Here is a 22,106-nt window from a genome sequence, read left to right as displayed (position 1 = left end):
TGTGACACAGGATTTAGATTGTAAGGAACTCATTATGAGTTGAAACTGAAGCATGGAGCCAAGATTATTTCCTAATAACCAAGCCAAGTATGGACATACAGGCTAGTCTGCTTCACAAGAATGGAAAAAAGCAATGTCTAGTCGAGCTGCAGTAAATTCCAGATCTGTGTTCCTACAAGGAGAATCATACGCGGAGCGAGATCAAGATATATATGTATTTGTCAGCACTAAACATGCACATTTTTACATCAAAGCAAAAAATATTCTTGCACAAATTGATCATTTTTAAGGACATTTAATATTCAAAACCTAAAAGTCAGCTTGATTAAGGAAAAAATAATTGATGGGACTTAGAAAACATTGCTCACATCAACAGCTCTTACAGAAGCAACGTTGTAACGTATCTCTATCTTTTTCTTTTCCCTGTATCCATATTCTGCAGTCTCTTTATAATACATCTAATGCTAATGCAAAGTTATTTATCGATTTCAGTCTCCCCATGACGACCACAGTCTGAAACAGATGAAGATGTAGATGCAGCAACATTTTTTCCTTTGCTATCTGATGATGATGTGGGACCAATGTCCAGGTTTTCCTCGACTTTTGGCTTCTGTAGAAGTCGGAGCTGATTTTGCATGACCTGCATGAGAGGGACATTGAGCCACAATATTACAACAGGATAAAGACATTTTATTTTCTTTTGATTGTTATGAAGCAAGTTATTCTATTTTCTTAAAATGCAAATAATAATTAAAATCTACAAAGAGTAAAGCAATCGAACTAGAATGAAGGCAATCAACTGATGCAACTAATACAAGGAAAATAGAATTCCTGGGACCCAAGTCTGTCAAAGTATGATAGGGATGTCATGCCCTGGTGCCCTTCCTATCAGAAGAGAACAACCCAACGAAAAAATAAAGTGCCCCTTCTAACAGGTACCCATATGATTGCTCAACCTCACTTCCCATCACCAGTTTCTTTTTTTTGCTGAATAAGACTTTCACTGAGAAAAAGAGGACTATAGTGTGCTATTTGGGCCCAGACCATCTCCTTCCCATTACCTTAATTACACATCAATAGCCAGCTGATATGAATCAAATATGTGACAACTGCATGACTTTTATGTTGACTGCAATGGCACATATTTACATCCCATGTTTTGAGATAAGGTTAACGATTCCTTGGATCTTCCAGCAAGAAACAAACAATCAAAAGTTAACTTATTATACCAGTTGCTGCAGGCTTTGCTGATAACTAGTACCAGGGTCCAAATTAAAGACTTCAAATATAAACACTGGTTGCTCATGAAGCATACATTTAGGAGAGAATTGATAATATTGGCCCAACCAAACAGTCCAAAGGAGCAAGAACAGACCTCAACCAAGTGTACATGCATAAGTTTACAAACGCATAATGCACATCTTCCTGTGAGGAAGGATAATATCGGTTTAGATGGTTTAACATTTTGCCTATTAGATCATATGAACACAATCTTCTCATGTAGTATCCACTAGAGTACAGTAAGATGATACATACACCTCATGAATCCACATATACAGAAGCAGAAATGGTAGCATCAATGGATAAACCACAATGATATATGTATCAGAATTCCAATATATCGTACCTCAATTTGGTTACTAAGAAATTTTTTCTGAGCTTCCAGCTGCGAGTCTGGTATATTAAGATTGCTGCCAAACCTATCTCCATAGTTCACATTGGCTCCAGGTGTCTGGAAAGGAACAAAAATGCAGTGCGGCGATTGAGGAAAAGGCAAGTTTGAAGGTCCACCAGGGATTGCGAACTGTTGTTGTGGTTGTCCAATGAAAGCTGGTCCACTGGATTCTGTGTTAGTAGAGTCAGCTGAAGTTTTTTGAACCTGCGGAAGAACAGCATATCCAGGGGACCTGCAAAGGAGAGTACAAAATTTGTAAAGGACTAGACCCACCAACTGGAATGTTGAAACAGTTGGTCCTAAAACTCAACTCAAATCAACTAAGCCTTAATTCCAAGTAAATTGGGATTGGCTTAATGAATCCCTTCTTTTTTCCAAAACTAATTGGGTAAGCCACATTTTTTTCCCCACCATTCTGTCCTATCTAAGATTGTACTCTATATCTCCTCCTTTAAAATATGTACTGGTGAAAACATCGGTCCTCATCAAACCAGAAGCCTGGGCTTTTCAAAGTAAATAAGCTCTAGGAAGGAGAAAATGAAGTGAGGGGTGTTCAACCTAAAACCTACAAAATCTAGTTGAACGTCTAAATCTTGGGCTAGCTTCAAGTCTTTGATATATATTTTACAGCTTTTAAATTAATCTGTTCTGCAACCCAGGTCAACTGAATCAAACAATGGTTGGAGTGACTTGGCTGACCTGTCGCAAAGCTTCAAGTACTATTAGAATATGATGCATCATTTCTTAAACCATCACACAAAAGGAGAATATGAAGACAGAAGAATGTTCTAGGGTGCCATATTTGTAGTTCAAGAGTGCAAGTAGCCTACCTCCACCCTGCACACACACGGTACACAAACGAAAGCATGCCAACAGACAAGATGATTAAAAATATAGCACAAAGGTGCATACCATACTAGCGAATTTGCAGAAGGATAAACATAAGATTTCTCATATATTGAAGCTGCTGCAGCAGCAGCTTGGAGTCTGGCTTGATGCTGGCTCAAATTATCACCCACCGGACCATTACCAACAGAACCCTGAGCAGACGTACTTCCCATCGCTGTCCCTGCACCCAGTTAAAATAGTTTGTCAGTCCTATACCATAACAAGTGTAAAACAATTAAGTGAAGAAAAATAACTTCCATTTTTCCCTTTTTAAAGTAGTAAAAAGCATATCACAATAAAGAACTCCATTTCCCTAAGATTAAACAACTGACATGATGAATGAAACCACTGAACATAAAACATTGAAACCCAAGAAACTGTTATAACCACAAATGAGAAACTGAAAGAGTATATTAGAGAACCACCAATTTATGACACTAAAATAACAGCAATCGTATGAATCTTGGAGTTCTACACTAGCCATATTTCATTACCCTTTCATACATTATGAACTATGACCTAGACTGTTGTTTTAAAGTATAAACTAAGCTTTTCTTTTTCTTTTTTTAATCTCCTCTTAATAGGAACATTCAGGGGAAAAATATTCGGCAGAAATGCAACCAAAATAGATTTACTAAACAAATACATCAGGATAGCTCAAATAAAATCAGGTATTACATATTCAATACATGATTTCCTACTAAATCGTTAACCCTTAAGTTTTTCCTTTGAAAATAGATTTAACCAGGGTCAAAACAAAATTTTCAGCAACATCTAAAAATTAATGTTCATATTTTTTTTTCAAATATCAAAATCCATAAACATGAACAATTGCAATAGACTCCCTAGCAGGCAGCTGTGTCTAAGGCCGCTATAAAGGTGTAAGGCAGATAAGCAAAGCTATATTACACTTAGCCTTCTATTAGCAAATATCCATGAAAGGGGCACTGTACTGTGGCAAGCTTAATTCACTGGGCCCAAGCATTCCATTCAGGCCATACCCAGTGCACAAAGGTCCTTTTGCAACCTTTGGAGGGCACTTGCCATCCCACCAAGGTACAACCTCTGAGCCCAAGCAACATATGTGTGACAAAGATTATATGACAACTAAGAATTTGATGCAGAAACACAATTTGCATGACCTAATCCACTTGATTACACTCTTCCAGCAGTAGTAAGTTTTTAGCTAAAAAACTGGGAAGAATCAACAAAAATTTGATAATCCAGTACAGTATAACTGATTTCTCTGCCACACATGATGTATACAATATCTACCTTCCATCCACTATTGGAGTCCAGAAACTGATCCTGAGGACTAAGACAGAAGATATGTTTGAATTGACAGATTTAAAGTAAAATATAACAGATTTTTTTAGGGAAAATTGCAAAAACACTCCCCGGGGTTTGGGTCATTTTCAAACTTACCCCTTGTACTATCAATTTAAACTTTTAAACCCTTGACGTATTGCGATTGATCAAATTAACCCCTCTATTAAACTTCCAGCAATTTTTTTTTTTTTTTGATAAATAACATAAGAATATTATTAATAATAGAAAGATTGCCAAGCCAAGTACATTGGGGATGTACTATGGGGGCACAAATCAAGAAACAAAAGAACAACGGTCAAGAAAAATAGAAAAGGAAGAACAAGAAAAATGAGAAAAAACCACACTCCATTCAAAGAGAGTGTGTAAAAAAAAAGACTTAATCTCCAGCAAGAACGTTCACAACCCTCAAAGCTTCTAACATTCCTTTCACGCCAAATACACCAAATCAAGCAATGAGGCACTAATTTCCAAACATCAATGTGACGATGTCGCGCAAACTTTCGTTGCCAAGTCTCAAACAAGTCAAGAACAATATGAGGCAAAACCCATTGAATACCAAACAAGTAGAAAACCAAAGACCACAACTCCCAAGCTATGGAGCAATGAAGTATAAGATGATTCATTGACTCCCCACACCTCTTACACATATAGCACCAGTCAAGCACTATCACTCATCTTTTACGAAGGTTGTCTATTGTTAAGATCTTACCTAAGGAAGCAGACCAAGAAAAGAAAGCTACCCTTGGAGGAACCTTCAATTGCCACATCATTCTCCATGGAAAGGAAACAAGAGTAGAAGGGTAGAAGGAGCTATAATAACCTCTAACCTCAAAACCTCTATTCCTTGTAGGCTTCCAACAAACCTTATCTGGGCCAAACCCCCGCACTGTTGAAGAATAGACCAACCCCATAAACCGGTCAAAGGCTTCTTCTTCCCAATCTTGTGGTGGACGACGAAATTGCACATTCCAGTGAAACCTCCCAGCAAACCAACCCATAACTTCAGCCACTGAGGAATCCTTTGACCTACTAAGCCAGTAAAACTCCAGAAAGGCCTCTTGGAGAGTACAATCCCCACACCACACATGCTTCCAAAATTTCACTCTAGTACCATCCCCCGCATCATAAACAAGGAGTTTAGAGAAGTTCGGCCAGCCACTTCTAATGTATCTCCACAAGCTGACCCCATAAGGACTTGTCACCTTTTTCGTACACCAACCATCCCAAATGTTCCCCATATTTTGCCTATATAACCCTCCTCCATAAAGCATCAGTCTCTATGCCATACCTCCACAACCATTTTCCTAGCAAGGCAGAATTAAAGTTTCCCAACCGTCTTATACCCGACCCCCCAACTTGCAAAGGCTTACATACCTTGGCCCAATTAACTAAATGTATTTTAGGTTCACCACCAATCCCATTCCACAAAAAATCTCTCTATAATTTCTCCATACACTTTGCCACCTTACCCGGTAAAGGAAGAAGGGAAAGAAAGTATGTAGGTAAAGACAAGAGTGAGCTTTTAACGAGTGTCACACCCTTTAGATAAATACATTCTCTTCCAACAATTTAAGTGACCGAAAGTGGTCACGTGCATTTTATTGTAGACAACATTTTTTGATAAAATTCTTTTTAAAAAATTCTTTTCTTTTTTCTTATTTTCTTTCCCTTTATTTTCTTTTCCTTTTACCAATTCTCTCTCACAGCCTACCTCATCATGGCCGAATCCTTGCTCTCTCCTACCCTTCTTCTATTTTTCATCTCTTAAGCCCTCCCCTTGCTCCTAGAGTGGCAATGGAGCCTAGGCCACCAATTTCAAGCCAGCTGAAGCCGAGGAAAATGCACCAACATCACCATGCCACATTAACAGAGTTGTCCCAAGAACACCAAGCCCAAGATGTGAGCACCAGTCAAGTTGTCCTGACTGGCTCCAAGGAGTGCTCCGCAAACAAAATGCAGTATGATCAGCTTGGTGGCAGGTTCTCGTCATACGGATGGTTCGGTTCATTGTCAGGTTGGGGCAAATTGCTGAGGTTAGAGGGTTTTTTTATTTGTGGAGGTGTTGGATTTTGTGGGTATTGTTTAGATTTGTGGTTGAAGATTTTTTGAAATTGGGGTTTGATGGTTTGGTTTGTTCTCGTAGTGGCCATTTACTTGAATTGGAGATTGATCATTTGTTTGAGAAGTGGGCATGAAAGTAGTAAAATTGGGGATTGATGTTTTTGGTAATACTAGATCTGAAGTTTTCATGTTAACAATACTTCCATTTTTTCTTTCCAATTTTAATTTTAGAAGAGTTCTTTTTTTTTCTTTTTTTAATTATATTTTAACTAATTTTAATTTTATTTAAAAAACGAATTTCAAACACTCAAATTGAAAGAAGTTGAACAGAGGGATCAATTTGATCAATTACAATACCTTGCATGCTTAAAATTTTTAATTGATAATACAGTGGGTGTTTGAAAATGACCCAAACCTCAAGAGGTGGTTTTGCAATTTGCCATTTTTTTTATTGAGAGATAAATAATCAAAACTTTGCCTGTGGCAGTGCTTAGTGTGGTATATTTTGCACATAGCTGATCCCAAACTCAAAAAAAAAAAAAAGGAGAGTTGCAACAGGTTGACGGCTAGTGTAATTTATTCACTTTTATTATGAATGCCACTTATGCTAGGTAAATACTCACACAGCTGAGGAGATCTGAACCCCCACCCTCACTAACCACAGAATACTTATGGGGTTGGAAGTGCCATGTGGCCCAAAGGCCATTGGCAGTTGCGGCCTAACTTATTGCTTCTGATAAGTGCTTTATCTTTTTCTCTTAAGTTGATAAGATATTGCTCCTCAATAAATTCCAATGATACCACAATGTCAAAATACGCAGGAAAGGGAATGACTTGTTCATAAGTCATAACATAACATGGGAAAAATGCACATTCATAGTTTTCATTAGTAATTTGAAATTGTGCACAAAAAAACTGTGTATCAGAAATAATTCACCCCAATCACATAAGTGATGATTATGTAATTACCTTGCTGATTAATGTCTGCCCGTGATCCATGCCCTCCAGCTGTAGTTGTCCCATTTTCAGGTGGTACAACCAGGGCTCTGCAAGTAGGACAGGTATGCTGTCGCTCTAACCATGACCGGAGGCAATGCACATGAAACAGATGTCCACAAATAAGTTTCTTGGCTGTCGTCATCTCTTCACGACAAATTATGCATGTTGCATCACTTCTGCATATCCACCAGAAATAATTATTAAAAAAAAAAAAAAAGTAAAAGTGTGTGTGTGTGTGTGTGTGTGTGTGTATCCAAAACATAATAATAGCAAAGCAAAGAACTCACGCATTAAGTTCTTCAGGTGTTGCATCTGGAAATCGATCATTCATGTTTGAAGTGATCTTCCGATAGCGAATGTAATCCGCAATACGAATCTTAAAATTTCTAAATGTCTCATAGAGCTCTCTTATTAAGTGCAAAGGTACACCATAGTGCCTAAGGAAACCAACTCAAAGTCAGTATCATAGGATATATCAAAAACAATTAAAATAATAATAATAATAAGGTAACAGTTTAAAATGAAAAGGAAACAATATAAACCATACCAACCCCCCCCCCCCAAACCCCCCAGAAAAAAGTTCTGATTTTAATATAAATATTGAAGTATATGACCTAGACATGGAATCATGATTGAAAGCAAGAGGAACAACAAACAGGCATAGCTAGTTTACCCTACTTTCATGTTGACACACTTAACAAGTAGAACTGCCTAGACAAGCCAAAACTAAATAGCAGTTTGAACCCTCTGAGGAGAAATTGGACAACCTATGTTGGGATTAAGTTGTAACTAGAGCAAATTCTTAGTAAACAAATTGGAACCTTACCCCATTATTTACAGTTTTTTTTTTTAATTGGTAACTTACAAGCGCCTAATGGGCTTTGAATCCATGACCTCACACCCTCCACCAAGCAATAGCAAGGGAAGAGGTGTCAATTGAGCTAGAGCTCATTAGCTACCCTGTTATTCACACCTACCTTTGTTACACTATATTTGGGAGCTTATAAATGAATGAAATGAAATAGAATTGATAGATCATAAAGAATGGAATCAAATATGGTGTATTTCATCTTTAAGCATAATATAAGATTCAAAAAGGAGGCCAAACAAAAAAAGGTAGGTGTTATTTTTCATAAGTGAAAGGTGGAGTTACTGCTAATTTAAATGTTATGAAAACACACCGCTTCGTAGTTCAGTAGGTAAAGTTAAACAAAAATATAATTGCTCTTCATACTACGCAAAAGAAACCATATTGCATAACTGTTCATGGTTGAATGCTCATCTTTGTGTACTTGGGTAGCCAAATAATAGTCAGTAAGTGGAGATACATGTGACTTTGAGCATAGTCCAATAGAACAACCATGGTTTATGTGATGTGTGAGCACAATTAATCCAGGTACGCTTATGTACATACATGAGTAACCTGTGAAGCATTGAGAGTGAATTGATTTCTTTTTCTTCTTTTATTTTTTTTAAGGTTGGGCAAGAGGATGAATATATCACTTACATGAAAATCACAAGGAAGAAACACAGATACATGGACAAGTGAAGCAAGTCCCGGATAAGTTCCAAGTAAAATGTGTACACAGGCTTTTTTTCCCATTGTCCCTCCATTAGCATGTCACTAACATAGAACACATACTTTACAAATGTTGACACTGTTGTTGTTGCCAGTATCATGTACCTGAGGCAAAAGGTAAAAGACATTACTATGGTAACACCTATGAGAATAGGACTTCAAAACTACATATTATATATCCAAAGACCTGGCCATAAAAAAGCCAATGGGTATTTGCAAATAAATAATACACATCAGAAAATTATTCATGTCAAAACTAAATGCAAATGGATATCCCAAGCATTCCCATAGTCATAAAACTGTAATGACTAATTTAAGTGATACACATGAAAATACAAAATAGTGTTAACATTTTGAGGCCGTGGAGCGTGTGGAGCATTTAGTTAAGTACGTAATTTGTTATAGAAAATGGAATTTTGACATTTTTGCCTCAATAGAGCTACTACTTAACAGACATAATTTACCAATCCTAATTATCTTCTTTTGTAATTGAAAAGAAAATATCATCTCTTCATTACTTCTAAAATTTCCAAGTGTTATTTGACTGCAAGTTAACGCACCAAGGTTCAACAAGTACTCATTTAGAGAAATTCTGAAGTTTGTTTGAAGAGAATACAAGTAGTTAAAAGCCATATTTTGATGGTTGTAAGATAAGATGACATAAACCTTTATATCTTCTACGAAACTTTTTGCATCCATGTTGAATAAGCACTAATATTCTTCTTGGCACAAGCAAGGCAAATCACATTCAAAAATATGTGCCTTGGTTTGCTTTCTTGTATCTGCCTTCAATTGCTGGCCAAACTCCAATAACTGTTAATTCCTTGTCCATCTAAATTGGTATTTTTCAAGTTTTCGCATCAAATTTCCGAAACTAAGGATAAGTCCAAAAGGTGTCTCTCTCTTCAACTTCAGTGCTTCTTCTTAATCACATGTATTTATTGCCTTTCCCTCTTGGATCATAACTCCTTATATTTCAAACCCAACCACTTTAGTCACCTCCCTACCAAACAATTTATGTTAAGAGGGCACATGCTATTTCTAAGCCTTTGGTAAAAGTGTATGCATAAACAAAACTTATCTTTACATTTAAGACACATTTGCAACAAGCTGAGCCAGTGATGCAAACTCCAGTTTAAGCTTATATACATAGGCATTTGCATATGAAATAATAGCCAAAAACAAAAAGGCTCATGAAGAGCATATTTAAATGCAACTGAAAATAATAAAAACAGGAACATGTAGATAGAAATCTTACTCAAATGAAAAGAAGAGCGAAACTGAAGCATGCCTTGTCTCTATCAAGTACTTAATATTGCTGTATAAAAAGAGACTATCAAGAAGAAGGAGGAATCCCAAAAAAGACACAATCCGAATATGAGACAACATGGGTACTGAAGGAGTGGTCTCAATGTACTCAACCCTCTTCTGAGCCAACCAATGCAAAGCCTTGATTAACAACAACGCTGTGACCATAGCCAGAAAAGTAACCGAAAAGTCCTGCCGGAATATAGTGATCGCAAATAGGATTTCCATTACCTCCCTCCACGACTGCTCATTTAGCCTCTCAACCTCCGCTTCCCGGAGGGAACCAAGGAATACCCGTTTGGTCAATTGCCACAAGATGCACATAATGACCAAACCCATGTTGAGAAGGAGCACCAAACTGATCTTTGAGGTCGATAAATAAACCATTGCCGGGTAAAACTGGCCTCTACTGTTAAATGCATGATAAATAACAGCTAGAGTTGCAATTAAACTAAGCCCAGCATACGTATGCAGCTTCATCATTTTCCTCCAGACACTGTTACACCATACCATTCAATTAACAAGTAAACCAATCCACAATATCATATTTTTTTTAATGTATAAGATCAAATTCATAAAAGGGCCATTACAAAAGCAAATCAAATTCCCAGACACGTAAACCACATCTTTTTTCTTCACATGATTTCCCATAATCCATGCACCAAAAAAAAAACCCCAAATGAGGAAAAAAGAAAACATATTTCAAAAAGAAAAAGAACAGTCAACTATGCAAAATAAGACCTAATATTCCACATTTTTTTTTCCTCATCATAGATTTTCCTTGCGTTTCTCAGCTACCAAATAATCAGCAATTACAAGCAAGTTAAGCAAAACAAAACAAACGATAAGGATAATTCAAAATGGAAACAAATTCTAATCTCATGTACATGATTCGAGACCCAACATAATACAGAATTCCAATGGCATCAATACGAGGCAGAAAGCCCCAAAATTTACTATAATTTGTTTCGATTTCTCTTCCCTCATTTTCTCAGCAACCAAACACACATAAAATTTAGTTGATGCAAGCTAATTTCTAAGAATACGAGCCCCAAACAGAAAGATATAACTCCAATCCAATGCCTATAGAAACAAAAATAATTGAATTTTAACAACCATATATATATATATAATCGATTTTTTTTTTCTTCTAAATAAGACACATGAAATTGATATATTGAGTTACCTTCTCCGTGTTCCTGTTCCTGTTACTGTGAACCAAAGCTTCTGTCACGACTCACGAACAAATTTGCTTTGGCTTTTCTTTCTCTCTCTCTCTCTCTCTCCTGTTTATTATCGAGGTGGACCGTGATGTATGCCGGGCCAATCAATTATTGCCACGTAGACATGTATTATAGCCCGGATCCGGATTCGTTTTCTGCGGCAGGCCGGCCCGCTTCTGGACTTGACCTTTTTTATATATAAAAAAATTAATTTTATCTTTTTATTATCATCTGGGTGGACTTGATTCTGATTGGTTTATTTGGTTCTGTATTGTTCTTCTTCTTTTAAATTATATATATTTTTATACATATTTATATGTTGTGTAAAACGTAAATGATATGACTAAGCTCCAGTGAACTAAAATTGATATAGTATGAATACGTGTTTGAATTTTGTCAAGGGTCTGCATCGTGTTGGTTTCAATGTACAACCAAGTTAAGTCTTTTTTTTTTTTTAGATTGAACCAAGTTAAGTCTTACTCAAACATAAAAACCACATTGAGGCCTGAGATTTTCGGGTTAGCCCAATGCTATGGACAAAATTGGCTTCTGCTCTTTTCGGGCAAAATAAATAGCATTCTATCCTATTTTCCAAACTAATTAGGGAAATGTCCCTCTTTTGAAAATTGACTTTTTCAAAATCGAGTTAAGTCTTATAGTGATGTTTTTAAAGACTTACAGTGACCTTTTTAAGGACCTATAATGGCGTTTTTTAACTCAAGCTCCATGAAATCAAGTTATAGGTAAAAAAAATTGCATGTAACTCAATTTCATGGAAATCGAGTTACAAAACGTCACTATAGGTCATTAAAACGTCACTATATACTTCTTAAAACGTCACTATAGGGCTTCAAAAAAAATATTTAAACTCGATTTCAAAAAAAATCGATTTTCAAAAAATGGAGCATTTCCCTAATTAGTTTGGAAAAGGAGGTAGAATGCTATTTATTTTGCCCGAAAAAGGGCAAAGGCCAATTTTGTCCCCAATGCTACCCTAAATTTTTCGAAATATCCAAGTTGCACTATAACACTATTAGCATAATCTCCGCTTAATATTGTTTGTGCTCATTTTCCTAAAAGCTAATTTGTGATTAGTTTAATTAACATGATGATGCAGTCCTATAATGACTATGTTGTGGTAATTATAACACGAATGAGTACTTGGATAGTAAATAGAAGATAGATAACAACCATAGAAGAGAGTAGAAAAAGTCTTTGAGGAGAAATTAAACTTTTAAACATTGTTGTGTGCTTAGAGGACAAAGTAGATATTTTTGAAATAGCAAGACTTAGTTACATCATTTATTGTTCATTAGGTTTCCCTTTTAAGATTCTGTCATGTGGATTTTTCCTCATGAGATGAAAATGTATTTTTTAGTTAAGTAGTCATATGGCTGAATTTTAAGAAGGGAACCTAAGGAACAATATTTAAGGTACTGTACCTAAATTTTATCATTTTTGAAAATCTTTGATAGTACTTGGCAATAACCCAACCTTTATATATATATATATATTGTTATGTTTCAAATAACTTTTCACTAACAAAACCTACACTTTTATTCTTGTGATAGATTAAACCATGTGTACTTTATATGATATGGTTCTTTTTATTGAGGTTTTAAGCGGCCTTTTTTATAAAATAATTCAATAATTAATTAATTATATTATTGGGGAATAGGGATTCTATTCCATTTGGAAGCCCAAGATGAAAAGTTAAAAACCCGACCAATTAGGTAAAAAGAAAAAAAAATTTACTCTTTTAATTTTATTAGATGACTAATTAACTTTTCATTTCAGTCATTCATAAAATAATTAATATTATAATGATAAAGTAATTCTATGACTAAATTAATTTTATAAGGACCTAATTTGAGTCCTAAGCCCAAAAATTAAAAGGATTTGGGCCCAAAAAGTCCAATATAATGAATTTGTAAAGAGTAAGTTAGAAAACTAGGTTCTAATGAATTGGACAACAATTATTGTGGGTTGAGATCACCTAAAAGAAAAGATAAACAAGTTTTGTCCAAAAAAATCGTTCTCGGCACAATCCTGAAGTATCTGGGAGTAGCTATAAGGCTGAAAATTACTATTCAGTTATCACTTCTACATTAATGCGGCCAGAAGGTTAGTTACAGAGCATTCAATACTGTGGTAGCAGCTTTCTTTTAGATATTTCATAGTTCCCCTTTTATCCTGTGCTTCCATGATGTGTATCATTATCAATAGAATCTCCCGAAGTGTTGCTTTGGATGGCAAACCACACCTTTTGACCTCTGCTTTGCTTAGCCGAGGAAACATTCCTCCTCGGACCACCTTCCTGGGCCCTCATGATCAGACCCATGTCTTCATTCACTAATGCGGACTTCTATGACAATGTTTACCCATCCTCAGATTACAAGAAATCCTCAAATTGAACCCCCGGCCCAACATATATACAGATACACATTACTAGGCCTATCATACCTACAAATTTAATTTTTAAAGTTAAGCGACTAAATTAATTCAATTGATATTTAGAGGACAAAATTAAACTTAAGTCTATAGTTGGAGAATAAAATTAAAATAATTATAAAAAAAACTAATTTAACGCATATATTTTTGAAAAGTCTAGCTTTATTATATTATAGATAGTATATGAAACCTAAATGCACCCTATAATAAAAGGAAGAAAAAAAAAAACCGATTTATCTGCATTTAGTTAGTTCAGTGTTTTTTTTTTTTTTTTTTTGAGAATAGATAAAAGTAAACAAATAGGTTAACTAGGTTTACATAAAAAAAGGAAATAACATTTTTACCTAAAAATATATTGAAAAATTGGTTAGAGATTGTAAATGGTTTATTAAGTTTTAACATATAATCGATTTTGTTTGTGTTTAATTAATTAATTTTGTTTCTATTAGTACATAATTTTTTAAAGGATAAAATGCAAAATTGACCTTAAATTTCTTCAAAATCCATTTCAGTCATTTAATTGTGTTTTCTTTAATTTCAATCCTCCAAATTTAAAATTTATTCAATTAAAACATTTTCATAAATTTTTGTTAAAATTTATTGAAAAAAGAGAATTTGGATACTTTTCAATCATTAATTGAATTTTTTTAATTTAAAAAATTTGAAGAAAAATTAAAAAAATTGGAAAATTAACCTTATCATATAACAAAAGTTGATGAAAATACCTTAATTGAATAAATTTAAAAGTTAGAAAACTAAAATAAATTTTGGTAAAACATAGAAGATAAATTTTACATTTTAGGCTTTTTTTTTTTTTTTTGGTAGCCTATTTCTACATTATTTAATAATTATTATTTTTCTTAACAAAATAAAATCATGATAATTAAGTTAATCCAAACACAAAATAAGGAAAACAAAATACTCCATTAAATAGAGAGATAGATAGAGAGAACGAGGGAGTAGACTGGACAGAGAGAGAGAGAGAGATGGCATCGAAGGTGGTGAAGTACGTGTTGCAGTCGATCAAAGAGAAAGGCCTCCGTGGCTTCTACAGAGAGCTCAAGGACGAAGGCTACGTGTAAATTCCTCACTCGATTCTCTCTCTCTTTTCCTATTCCTATTTCACCTCAATCTCTCATTTCTGTATTATTTTTTTTTTTTCCCAATATGTGAAAGATCTCAATCTTCCTCAGCTTTCTCTACTTTCCATTTTTTGAGCTAGCGGAACGGATCGAATATAAGAAATTAAAAAAAAAAAAAAAATTATCGAGTTTCATATCTGTCTTATACGATGCTTGGTTGCTGAGAAAATGTAGGAAAGGAAATGAAACTAATATTTGATACATTGTATAACATTTTTGTTGGGAATTATAGGGCTAAGCATTTCATTTCAGTTCCTGGAATTCATGTCAATTGTAGGAGCAGCCAAACAGAGACTATCCGAATGGCTATGGTTATCTTTATTTGTTTGTAAATAAGAATTCACTTGAAGGATCAATAAAATTGATTAGCAAATCGTGTTCGGCACTTGCTTCGGCGAAATGTGTGTTGAATTAATTAGTTTGGCTCTCACTTTGATGGGTTTCCATGTAGTTTTTTTTTTTTTTTAAATCTTTGAGCTGTACTGACTGCTTTCTTCTTTTTTTCATTTTACAGGAAATGCCTTTCTGATGGGAACCTTTTGTAAGTCAAATTAATGCTTAATACTTTACAAATTTTGTTGACTATTTAAAGGATTTAGGAATGAACATGGTGACATAATTGAATTGTTTTTGGAGTTTATCTCTCTGTGCACTTTGTTGATATTATTAGTATTGCTAGATATATGGGTTTGGCGAATAGGAGACCCATCAATTGAATTTTCTTTGCATATAGTTTTCAATGATGTTGTGTTATCTAAAGTAATGAACATTGAGGGGGGAGTATTATGGGTCAGTTTAATACTCTTAAGGAAAGCAGAAAACATTCCAAGCTGCCGGGTAAGAAACTGGTAGTATTTTGCTTCCTTTGAATAATCATTTTACAAATTTCCTCCCTTTCATTGACATTTATTTTTGATAAGTAATACACTTGCACACAGGACGTGTACTAAGGTAGGCAAAAGAACAAAAACGGAACTAAGAAATATGAAGACTACATTTATCAAGCAAATCAGAGAAAGAACAAAAAAGAAAATTCCCCGAAGCATTTGTCTGCCCAAACAAGGTTTGGATGAAAGACATCTTTAAGTCTTGAATTGACCTCTCGGTTCCTTCAAATGTCAGCGCATTCCTCTCCCTCAAACTACCACACATCAGACAACGAGGGATCATATTCCAAATCGCCCCCTTTCTATTTTTACTAAACTTGCCTGGCCAGCTAGCTAGGAGCTCCACTACATAATTGGGCATGGCCCAAGATAACCCGAAAAGTGTAAACACCATATTCCACAGCTCTCAAGCTATCGGGCAATGCAAGAGTAAATGATTTATAGACTCCCCTGCCTTCTTACACTTACAACACCAATCAATAACGACCAGCCGACGATTCCTCAAATTGTCAAGATTCTCCCCAACACTGCTGTCCAAACAAAGAAATTGATCTTTGAAGGCACTTTGGAGCTCCACACAATCTTCCAGGAAAAAGACACCTGGGACGGGGATTGTAGAACTTTATAGTAAGTTCTCACAAAAAAAATTCCCCAAGAAGCCAGCTTCCACCACATCTCATCTGCACCTTCTCCTTTCCACACACCAGAATACAGTAAGTCCATAAAGGAGGCAGCAGACTCTAATTCCCAATTTTGAACCGATCAAATGAAGATAATATTCCAGAAGTAGGTTGGATCACCACTACTGGCCACCCTTCCTTACCCTTTCATTGACATTTATAAGGTGCCCATAGGCCCTCGAGCACTGATTCCTCAGTGGGTAAAGGTTACTATGGTCATGTCTAGGTTGGATCACCATGACTGGCCTCCCATCCTTGTGGGTAAATTTGTGTCCTTCCTCTATGAAAATTTGATTGATCAGAAATAGACTCCCTTGAGAGTATTCTGGAGTGAATTTATAAGGTTGAATTAGAGAACTGAATATGTTCCTGAATTACTAGTTATACTGGTTGAACTTGTTGATGTTGATGTTTTTAACATATCAGAGAAAAAAGATGTGCAATTTTTCTTCACCACTAATTTAAGCTTAAACCAAGATTTTTTGGGGGGGGGGAAAGAAGAAGAGAGAAAGCATCTCAGTGAAGAGCATCTATTATCGCCTTTTGGAAATTAGTTGCCATACTGAAATTTACATCTTATTCTAACTTAGGCAAAGTTCTTGTAACTGGAGTTTTGACATATATGTTGATGATAAAACCTTGTTTTTGATAATTGTCTTCAACCCTACACATATGATCCAATATTTTTAGGTTTCCAAAGGACGTAAGAATCCCAATCCCATGCTATTTTTTCCTTAAGATTCTTCTATCCACACTGTGTCCCGTTTAATAGGTAGGCAATAGCATCTTGTTCATTTTATGAAAGGATTTCATAGGTGTTTGACACATTGTCAGACATGTACTCATGTCAGCATCTATATATGCCTACTTTTACATTTGTGCTTTATCTTTTGATAATTTTATGTTCATATTTCTTACACTTTCATTTATTTATTTATTTATTTATTTATATCTCCATATGAACTCTGAGCAGGCATTTATCAGTTATTGTCTCTAACTAAATGATATCTCTATATTGCCTGCTTCCTCAATCTTCATATGTCAAATGATATAATTGTATTACAAAATCTGTCTTTTTATTCAGCAGTTCTAATGTGTTTTTGTTTGGCTGATTCAGGCAGACCAAGATCCACAATTTAAAGGGGAATCTTGTGGGTATTGATAAATTTGGTAACAAGTATTATGAGAACCGTAACCTTCAGTCTGGTTAGTGTTTCTCTCTGTGTTTCAGCTATATGCTTACTTACCATTGCAATGGCATTATGTGGAGCTCAAATGCAAGAAAGATCCTTGCATTTTATAATTTTATTATTTGTTGCTGATTTAAATTCGAGCAGAACAAGAAAAAGTTTTTTTCCCCTTCTCTTGCATGAGAATGGTTACACTGTATTTGGCTATGCCTTGGACATGGATTCTTTCATAGTGTTATTCGGGGTGTTTGGAAGTCATTTAAAAATGAGGCCATTTAGTTTTTGAATGATGATGATGAATATTTGAGTCTTCATAATGTCGTGGAGTTTTAAAATAACCATGATGCATGTGGCCAGGTAGATTCCAAGAATGTTGTTTCAGAAGATAGAATAAAAAGAAAGAAGAAAAAAAATGTGGATATTGTTTTAATGGGGTGTCCAAATGATCTAATTGATTGTCCATCTATGCACAAGCATGTTTTGATGTTAGAATATGGGCCCAGAAGAGCCCATGATCTCTATGCTTTGGTGTTAGAAGCACACGAAGTTGATAGCTTTCTTTTTCTTTTTTCAAAATTTTTTTGTCTTCCCTTATTCCTGTATTATGATGGAAATTTGATTTTCTTCCTGTTCGGTGGGAATATGCTGGTTATTATGTGCTATTCATCTATCGAAATACGGTGGGATTTCTATGGCCAGTTCAAGATGTTTGTAGCTTTATAATAGTGCCGTATTTGCATCATTATTCTAATGGCAACACCTCTTTCATCAGCATGGACACTTTGCTTTCCCAGTGTTCTTTTAAGACTAAACCTTTTTTGATCTCTTTTAAAGAAAAGAAGAAAAAACTGCTTGGTTAGGTATTGGTTGCCTGTAAACTTGAGTAGTGCTCTGTAGTTCAGCATAATCCAATTAAATCATGCCTTAATCCATAAGATCCATCACTGTCAACAAGAGTTAATTTAATGCTGTAAAATCTAGAAATTTTGTATCTTTTTACTCAAGTTTGGAGGATACCATCATTTATAGGTTACCATTGTTTCTATATTTTTGCTTGATGTATTTCTACAGCTTGTGATTTTCTGGGGGGTTTGTAGGGCGGCACAGGTGGGTGGAATATGCAGAGAAGAGTCGCTACAATGCTTCTCAAGTGCCAGCAGAATGGCATGGTTGGCTCCATGTCATAACTGATCGCACTGGAGATGAGGCAAGATCTTTTTCTTACTTTATGTGATACCATATTTTGAGAAAACATGTAGTTAACAAAGAATGCATTTTTTCAGCTTCTGATGCTGAAACCAAAGAGGTATGGGTTAGAGCACAAGGAAAACTTTTCTGGAGAGGGCGAGGAGTTAATCTATCATTCCAAGGGACATGCCCTTAATAAAGGGCAGAGAGACTGGACTAGGTACCAACCATGGGAACCCACCAAGCCCTAAGCTATTCCTTCGACAAAATTTCCCAGTAAAACTTGAAAATCTTCCAGATATTCGTCTCCCATTTTCATGAATAAATGTATTGTACCATTTTGAAGCTTTTGAATTTTTGGCACATGTTTCACCAGAAGAGAACAGTGAATCATTTGTCTTTTTCATCTGATTAATGAAACCTATCGTGAAATGTTCTCTAATGTCATTGATTAGCATAAAGTACATATAAATACGTCATTTTATGATCCCTCATCGGGTCATCATTGATGTAAGGCTGCTGGACTTTTCTTTCCCCCCCTTGTGGAGCAATGATGACTGACTTTTTATGTTTAATATTAACTATAAATTGTTGTCAACTCAAATGATATTGTTCTCAAAAGTGATCCTCCATTAAGGGAAGTGCATGGGCTGAACCGCAGAGGTTGAGGATTTAACTGACAGCAAAATTGTTGATACTAATATTTGCTCCAAATTCCATCCGATACCGGATCAAATTATTGATGAGTTATATCTTGAATGAGATTGATAGTTTGTTTATATGTGGAATGGGTTTTTTTTTTTTTTTTTGGTCAAGGCAGCACCTGTCTAGATATGGGTTTTTATTTTTTTAACAGAGGCATCGAATGTTTGTTGGTCTATTTAGTCAGAACAATGGGATGTTCATTGAATTTCAGTAGAACTTAATGATGGTTGCCAAACTTTCAGTCAAAACTTTCATTGAAGTCGATGTTTGAACTTTTGAACTCAAATTATTTGGTATTATGAGGATATCAGTTAATGGCCTAATGCTTGATAACAAAAACTCCAGCCCAGGATTCTTTTTGGGTCTCCTAGAAAGTGCCCACGTGGAATGGGCCATGCAATCCTTTCGTTTCTCGTTTGACTATGAAATGAGATTAAGGCTGCGTTTGTCTTGGTTCAAACCACTTCCGGAAATGGTTTTCCGTAAAAATGTGTGTTTGGTAAGCACAGGAAAATAGGGTCAACGGAAATTAATTTCAGCTTTGATTGAAAATTCCCCTCTCAAGCCGGAAATCAATTTCAGTTGCTATTTTACCTTCAAATGGATTCCGGAAAACACAGACAAAGAGAGAAGAGAGAGAGAGAGAGGAAGAGAGCACACCCCTCCAGCCAGTCAAGCTCCGGCCAGAGAGATCGCACCTAGAGAGAGATCGAACCCAGAGCCCAAAGCCCTTCGACTTTGCACCCTTCAACTTCATCGTTTGACTTCAACTTCGAATCGCACCCTTCAACTTTGCCGGCGAACCCAGAGCCCAGATCACGCCTTCGACTTTGCCGAGATCGCACCCCAAGATCGCATCGAGACGGCACCGATCGCATTGAGATCATAATTGAGAAATGGTTGGGTTTTGATGAATATGACTGGATTTGACTGGATTTGATGAATTTTTTTTGGTTGGGTTTTGTTTCTGTGTTTATCTATCGAGAAATGGTATTATATATTTGTTTGGCAGCTGAGAAAATGTGAGGAACAAGAAGAAAATGTGTTTTCTATATTATTTTCAATAACACAACCAAACACTTGAAAATATTTTCCAAAGCATTTTTTGAAATGCAACCAAACACTTGAAAATATTTTCCTTTCCTGAAAATAGCATTTCTGGAAAATATTTTACATAAACCAAACACAGCCTAAAGACCAGGAAAAATGTTGAAAAATAAAAACTTTCTTAATCCAAAGACACAGATTCATGGGAGAAGTATGGATAAGAACAAAATATCAGCAAGCACTCTTTGCGAAAGAAAACACATGCCTTAATTGGAAATCCCAAATAGAGGACTTTTCCTATAATTAGACTCAAGTAAATCATTTGCATATTATTAGGCTACCAAACCATACTTTTTACCAGTTTACTATTGTGTTGAATGGTAAGGTGTTAACAATTATATTTAACAGTATGTTGTTGGGCATCCGATTGTCTGAGTCCAACTGGTACTAAACGAACAGGGTTGAGACTTGTGAGTCTTGAGACATGAAACGTTTAAAGATCAACTAAACAACAAAAGTATCTCTCTTTAACACAAAATAAAAAGTAGGTCCAGCGGCAACACCATGCTAACTTTCAAAGCAGATTTGATTTCAGTTCGGTACACTGTTGACTCAAAGACATAGAGACATTTTGAATTTTTTTGGGGATATTTCAGATTTAATTTTATAATTAATAGTTGGGGTGGGATTGGAACCTTATGGGATGTTAGGTATATACACTTAAAAACTGAAAACATGTGTAGAAATATGTGTGAGTGAAAAAATGTGTAAAAAAATGTGTAATGTTATTTAAAAACTGAAAATATGTATTTGAGTGGGTGTACCAAACGGATCTTGACAATTGCTTCTAGATTACTGCACCATTGGCCCCATAGGGTTTCCAAAGTGTATCATATTTAAGAAGTGGAATAGTATGTTAAAAAACTAAAACACCACTTATTTATATTTAAAAAAATTGAGACTCTTCCCTGAGACTCATGTTTTCAACTTTTGCCCCTAGAGATGGTGAGAGAAAGAGGAATCAATTTTTAGGCTTTGCAAGTTCCACCAGAATCTGATTTTTTTTTTTTTTTTTTTTAACTGGCTGAAATTTTTGAGAAATATTAGTATAGGTTTACATTGCTTTATTTGTAACTAGTATGCCTTTACGAAATCATTATGTAAAGTAGGGCTGTCCACGGGTCGGTCCGGGTCGGGTTTGTGCCCAACCCGGAACCGACCCGATCATTTCGGGTTTTCCATTTTTAGACCCGCCGCCGACCGTGAACGGAGTCGGTTCGGGTGGTCGGATTTTCGCCGGGTTCAGATCGGTCCTCGGTCGGTTTCGGGTTGTGTGAATATCTGCCGAATTTTGCCAAAAGTCGCCGGATATGGCGAGACCTGATCGGACCTTGACGAGATCTCGGCGGATCTCGAAGAGATCAAGCCGATCTCGGCGAGATTTGGCCGGATCTCGATGAGATCTCGGCATATCTCTAAGAGATCAGGCCGAATCTCGACGAGATCTCGCCTAAGCCTTCGAGGTCGGACAGAAAATGGACGATTTTCCTTCGAGTTCAGGCCGGATCTCAACAGATCGGACAGAAAAGGTGCGATTTTCCGGTCAGATACGGTCGGGTCGGTTAAATATCGGTTTCTCAGCCTCAAACCCGCCAACCGACCCGCCGTTTTCGGGTTCAGGGAGTAGAGACCCGCCACCGACCGTCACCGGCGTCGGGTCGGCCGGTTATCAGGCCGGATCGGACGGTTGGGAC

At 35.9% G+C, this 22,106-nt stretch overlaps 2 protein-coding genes across 2 annotated transcripts; one reads left to right on the top strand and one right to left on the bottom strand.

Moving 5' to 3' along the window:
* Nucleotides 1–217: 217 nt before the first annotated feature.
* LOC115960086 (ERAD-associated E3 ubiquitin-protein ligase HRD1B-like) lies at nt 218–11,240 on the bottom strand. The gene is made up of 8 exons (XM_031078784.1): nt 11,026–11,240; nt 9,790–10,335; nt 8,460–8,636; nt 7,240–7,389; nt 6,923–7,128; nt 2,588–2,744; nt 1,628–1,907; nt 218–640 (listed from the first exon to the last, which is right to left on the bottom strand). Exons 2-8 carry the CDS (start codon nt 10,320–10,322, stop codon nt 476–478), a joined length of 1,668 nt encoding a protein of 555 aa, XP_030934644.1. The 5' UTR covers nt 10,323–10,335; nt 11,026–11,240; the 3' UTR covers nt 218–475.
* A 3,197-nt stretch (nt 11,241–14,437) lies between these two features.
* On the top strand, nt 14,438–19,175 carry LOC115960966 (probable NADH dehydrogenase [ubiquinone] 1 alpha subcomplex subunit 12). The gene is made up of 5 exons (XM_031080004.1): nt 14,438–14,591; nt 15,170–15,196; nt 17,340–17,428; nt 18,510–18,619; nt 18,696–19,175. Exons 1-5 carry the CDS (start codon nt 14,500–14,502, stop codon nt 18,849–18,851), a joined length of 474 nt encoding a protein of 157 aa, XP_030935864.1. The 5' UTR covers nt 14,438–14,499; the 3' UTR covers nt 18,852–19,175.
* Nucleotides 19,176–22,106: the final 2,931 nt, after the last annotated feature.

Source organism: Quercus lobata, chromosome 9 (assembly GCF_001633185.2).
Source record: "Quercus lobata isolate SW786 chromosome 9, ValleyOak3.0 Primary Assembly, whole genome shotgun sequence".
Lineage (NCBI taxonomy): Eukaryota > Viridiplantae > Streptophyta > Magnoliopsida > Fagales > Fagaceae > Quercus > Quercus lobata.
The sequence above is the reverse complement of the archived record's forward strand: the minus strand, read 5'-3'. Positions and strand labels throughout refer to the sequence as shown.

Excerpts from the sequence above, each read along its gene's own strand:
- LOC115960086 (XM_031078784.1), bottom strand. The coding sequence starts at position 10,322 with ATGATGAAGCTGCATACGTATGCTGGGCTTAGTTTAATTGCAACTCTA. Across the intron at positions 7,390-8,459 it reads TTCTTCCTTGTGATTTTCAT|GCACTATGGTGTACCTTTGC; the intron begins GTAAGTGATATA and ends TGGTTTCCTTAG. Across the intron at positions 1,908-2,587 it reads TCTGCAAATTCGCTAGTATG|GTCCCCTGGATATGCTGTTC; the intron begins GTATGCACCTTT and ends TCTCCTTTGCAG.
- LOC115960966 (XM_031080004.1), top strand. The coding sequence starts at position 14,500 with ATGGCATCGAAGGTGGTGAAGTACGTGTTGCAGTCGATCAAAGAGAAA. Across the intron at positions 15,197-17,339 it reads CTTTCTGATGGGAACCTTTT|GCAGACCAAGATCCACAATT; the intron begins GTAAGTCAAATT and ends TGGCTGATTCAG. Across the intron at positions 18,620-18,695 it reads CTGATCGCACTGGAGATGAG|CTTCTGATGCTGAAACCAAA; the intron begins GCAAGATCTTTT and ends GCATTTTTTCAG.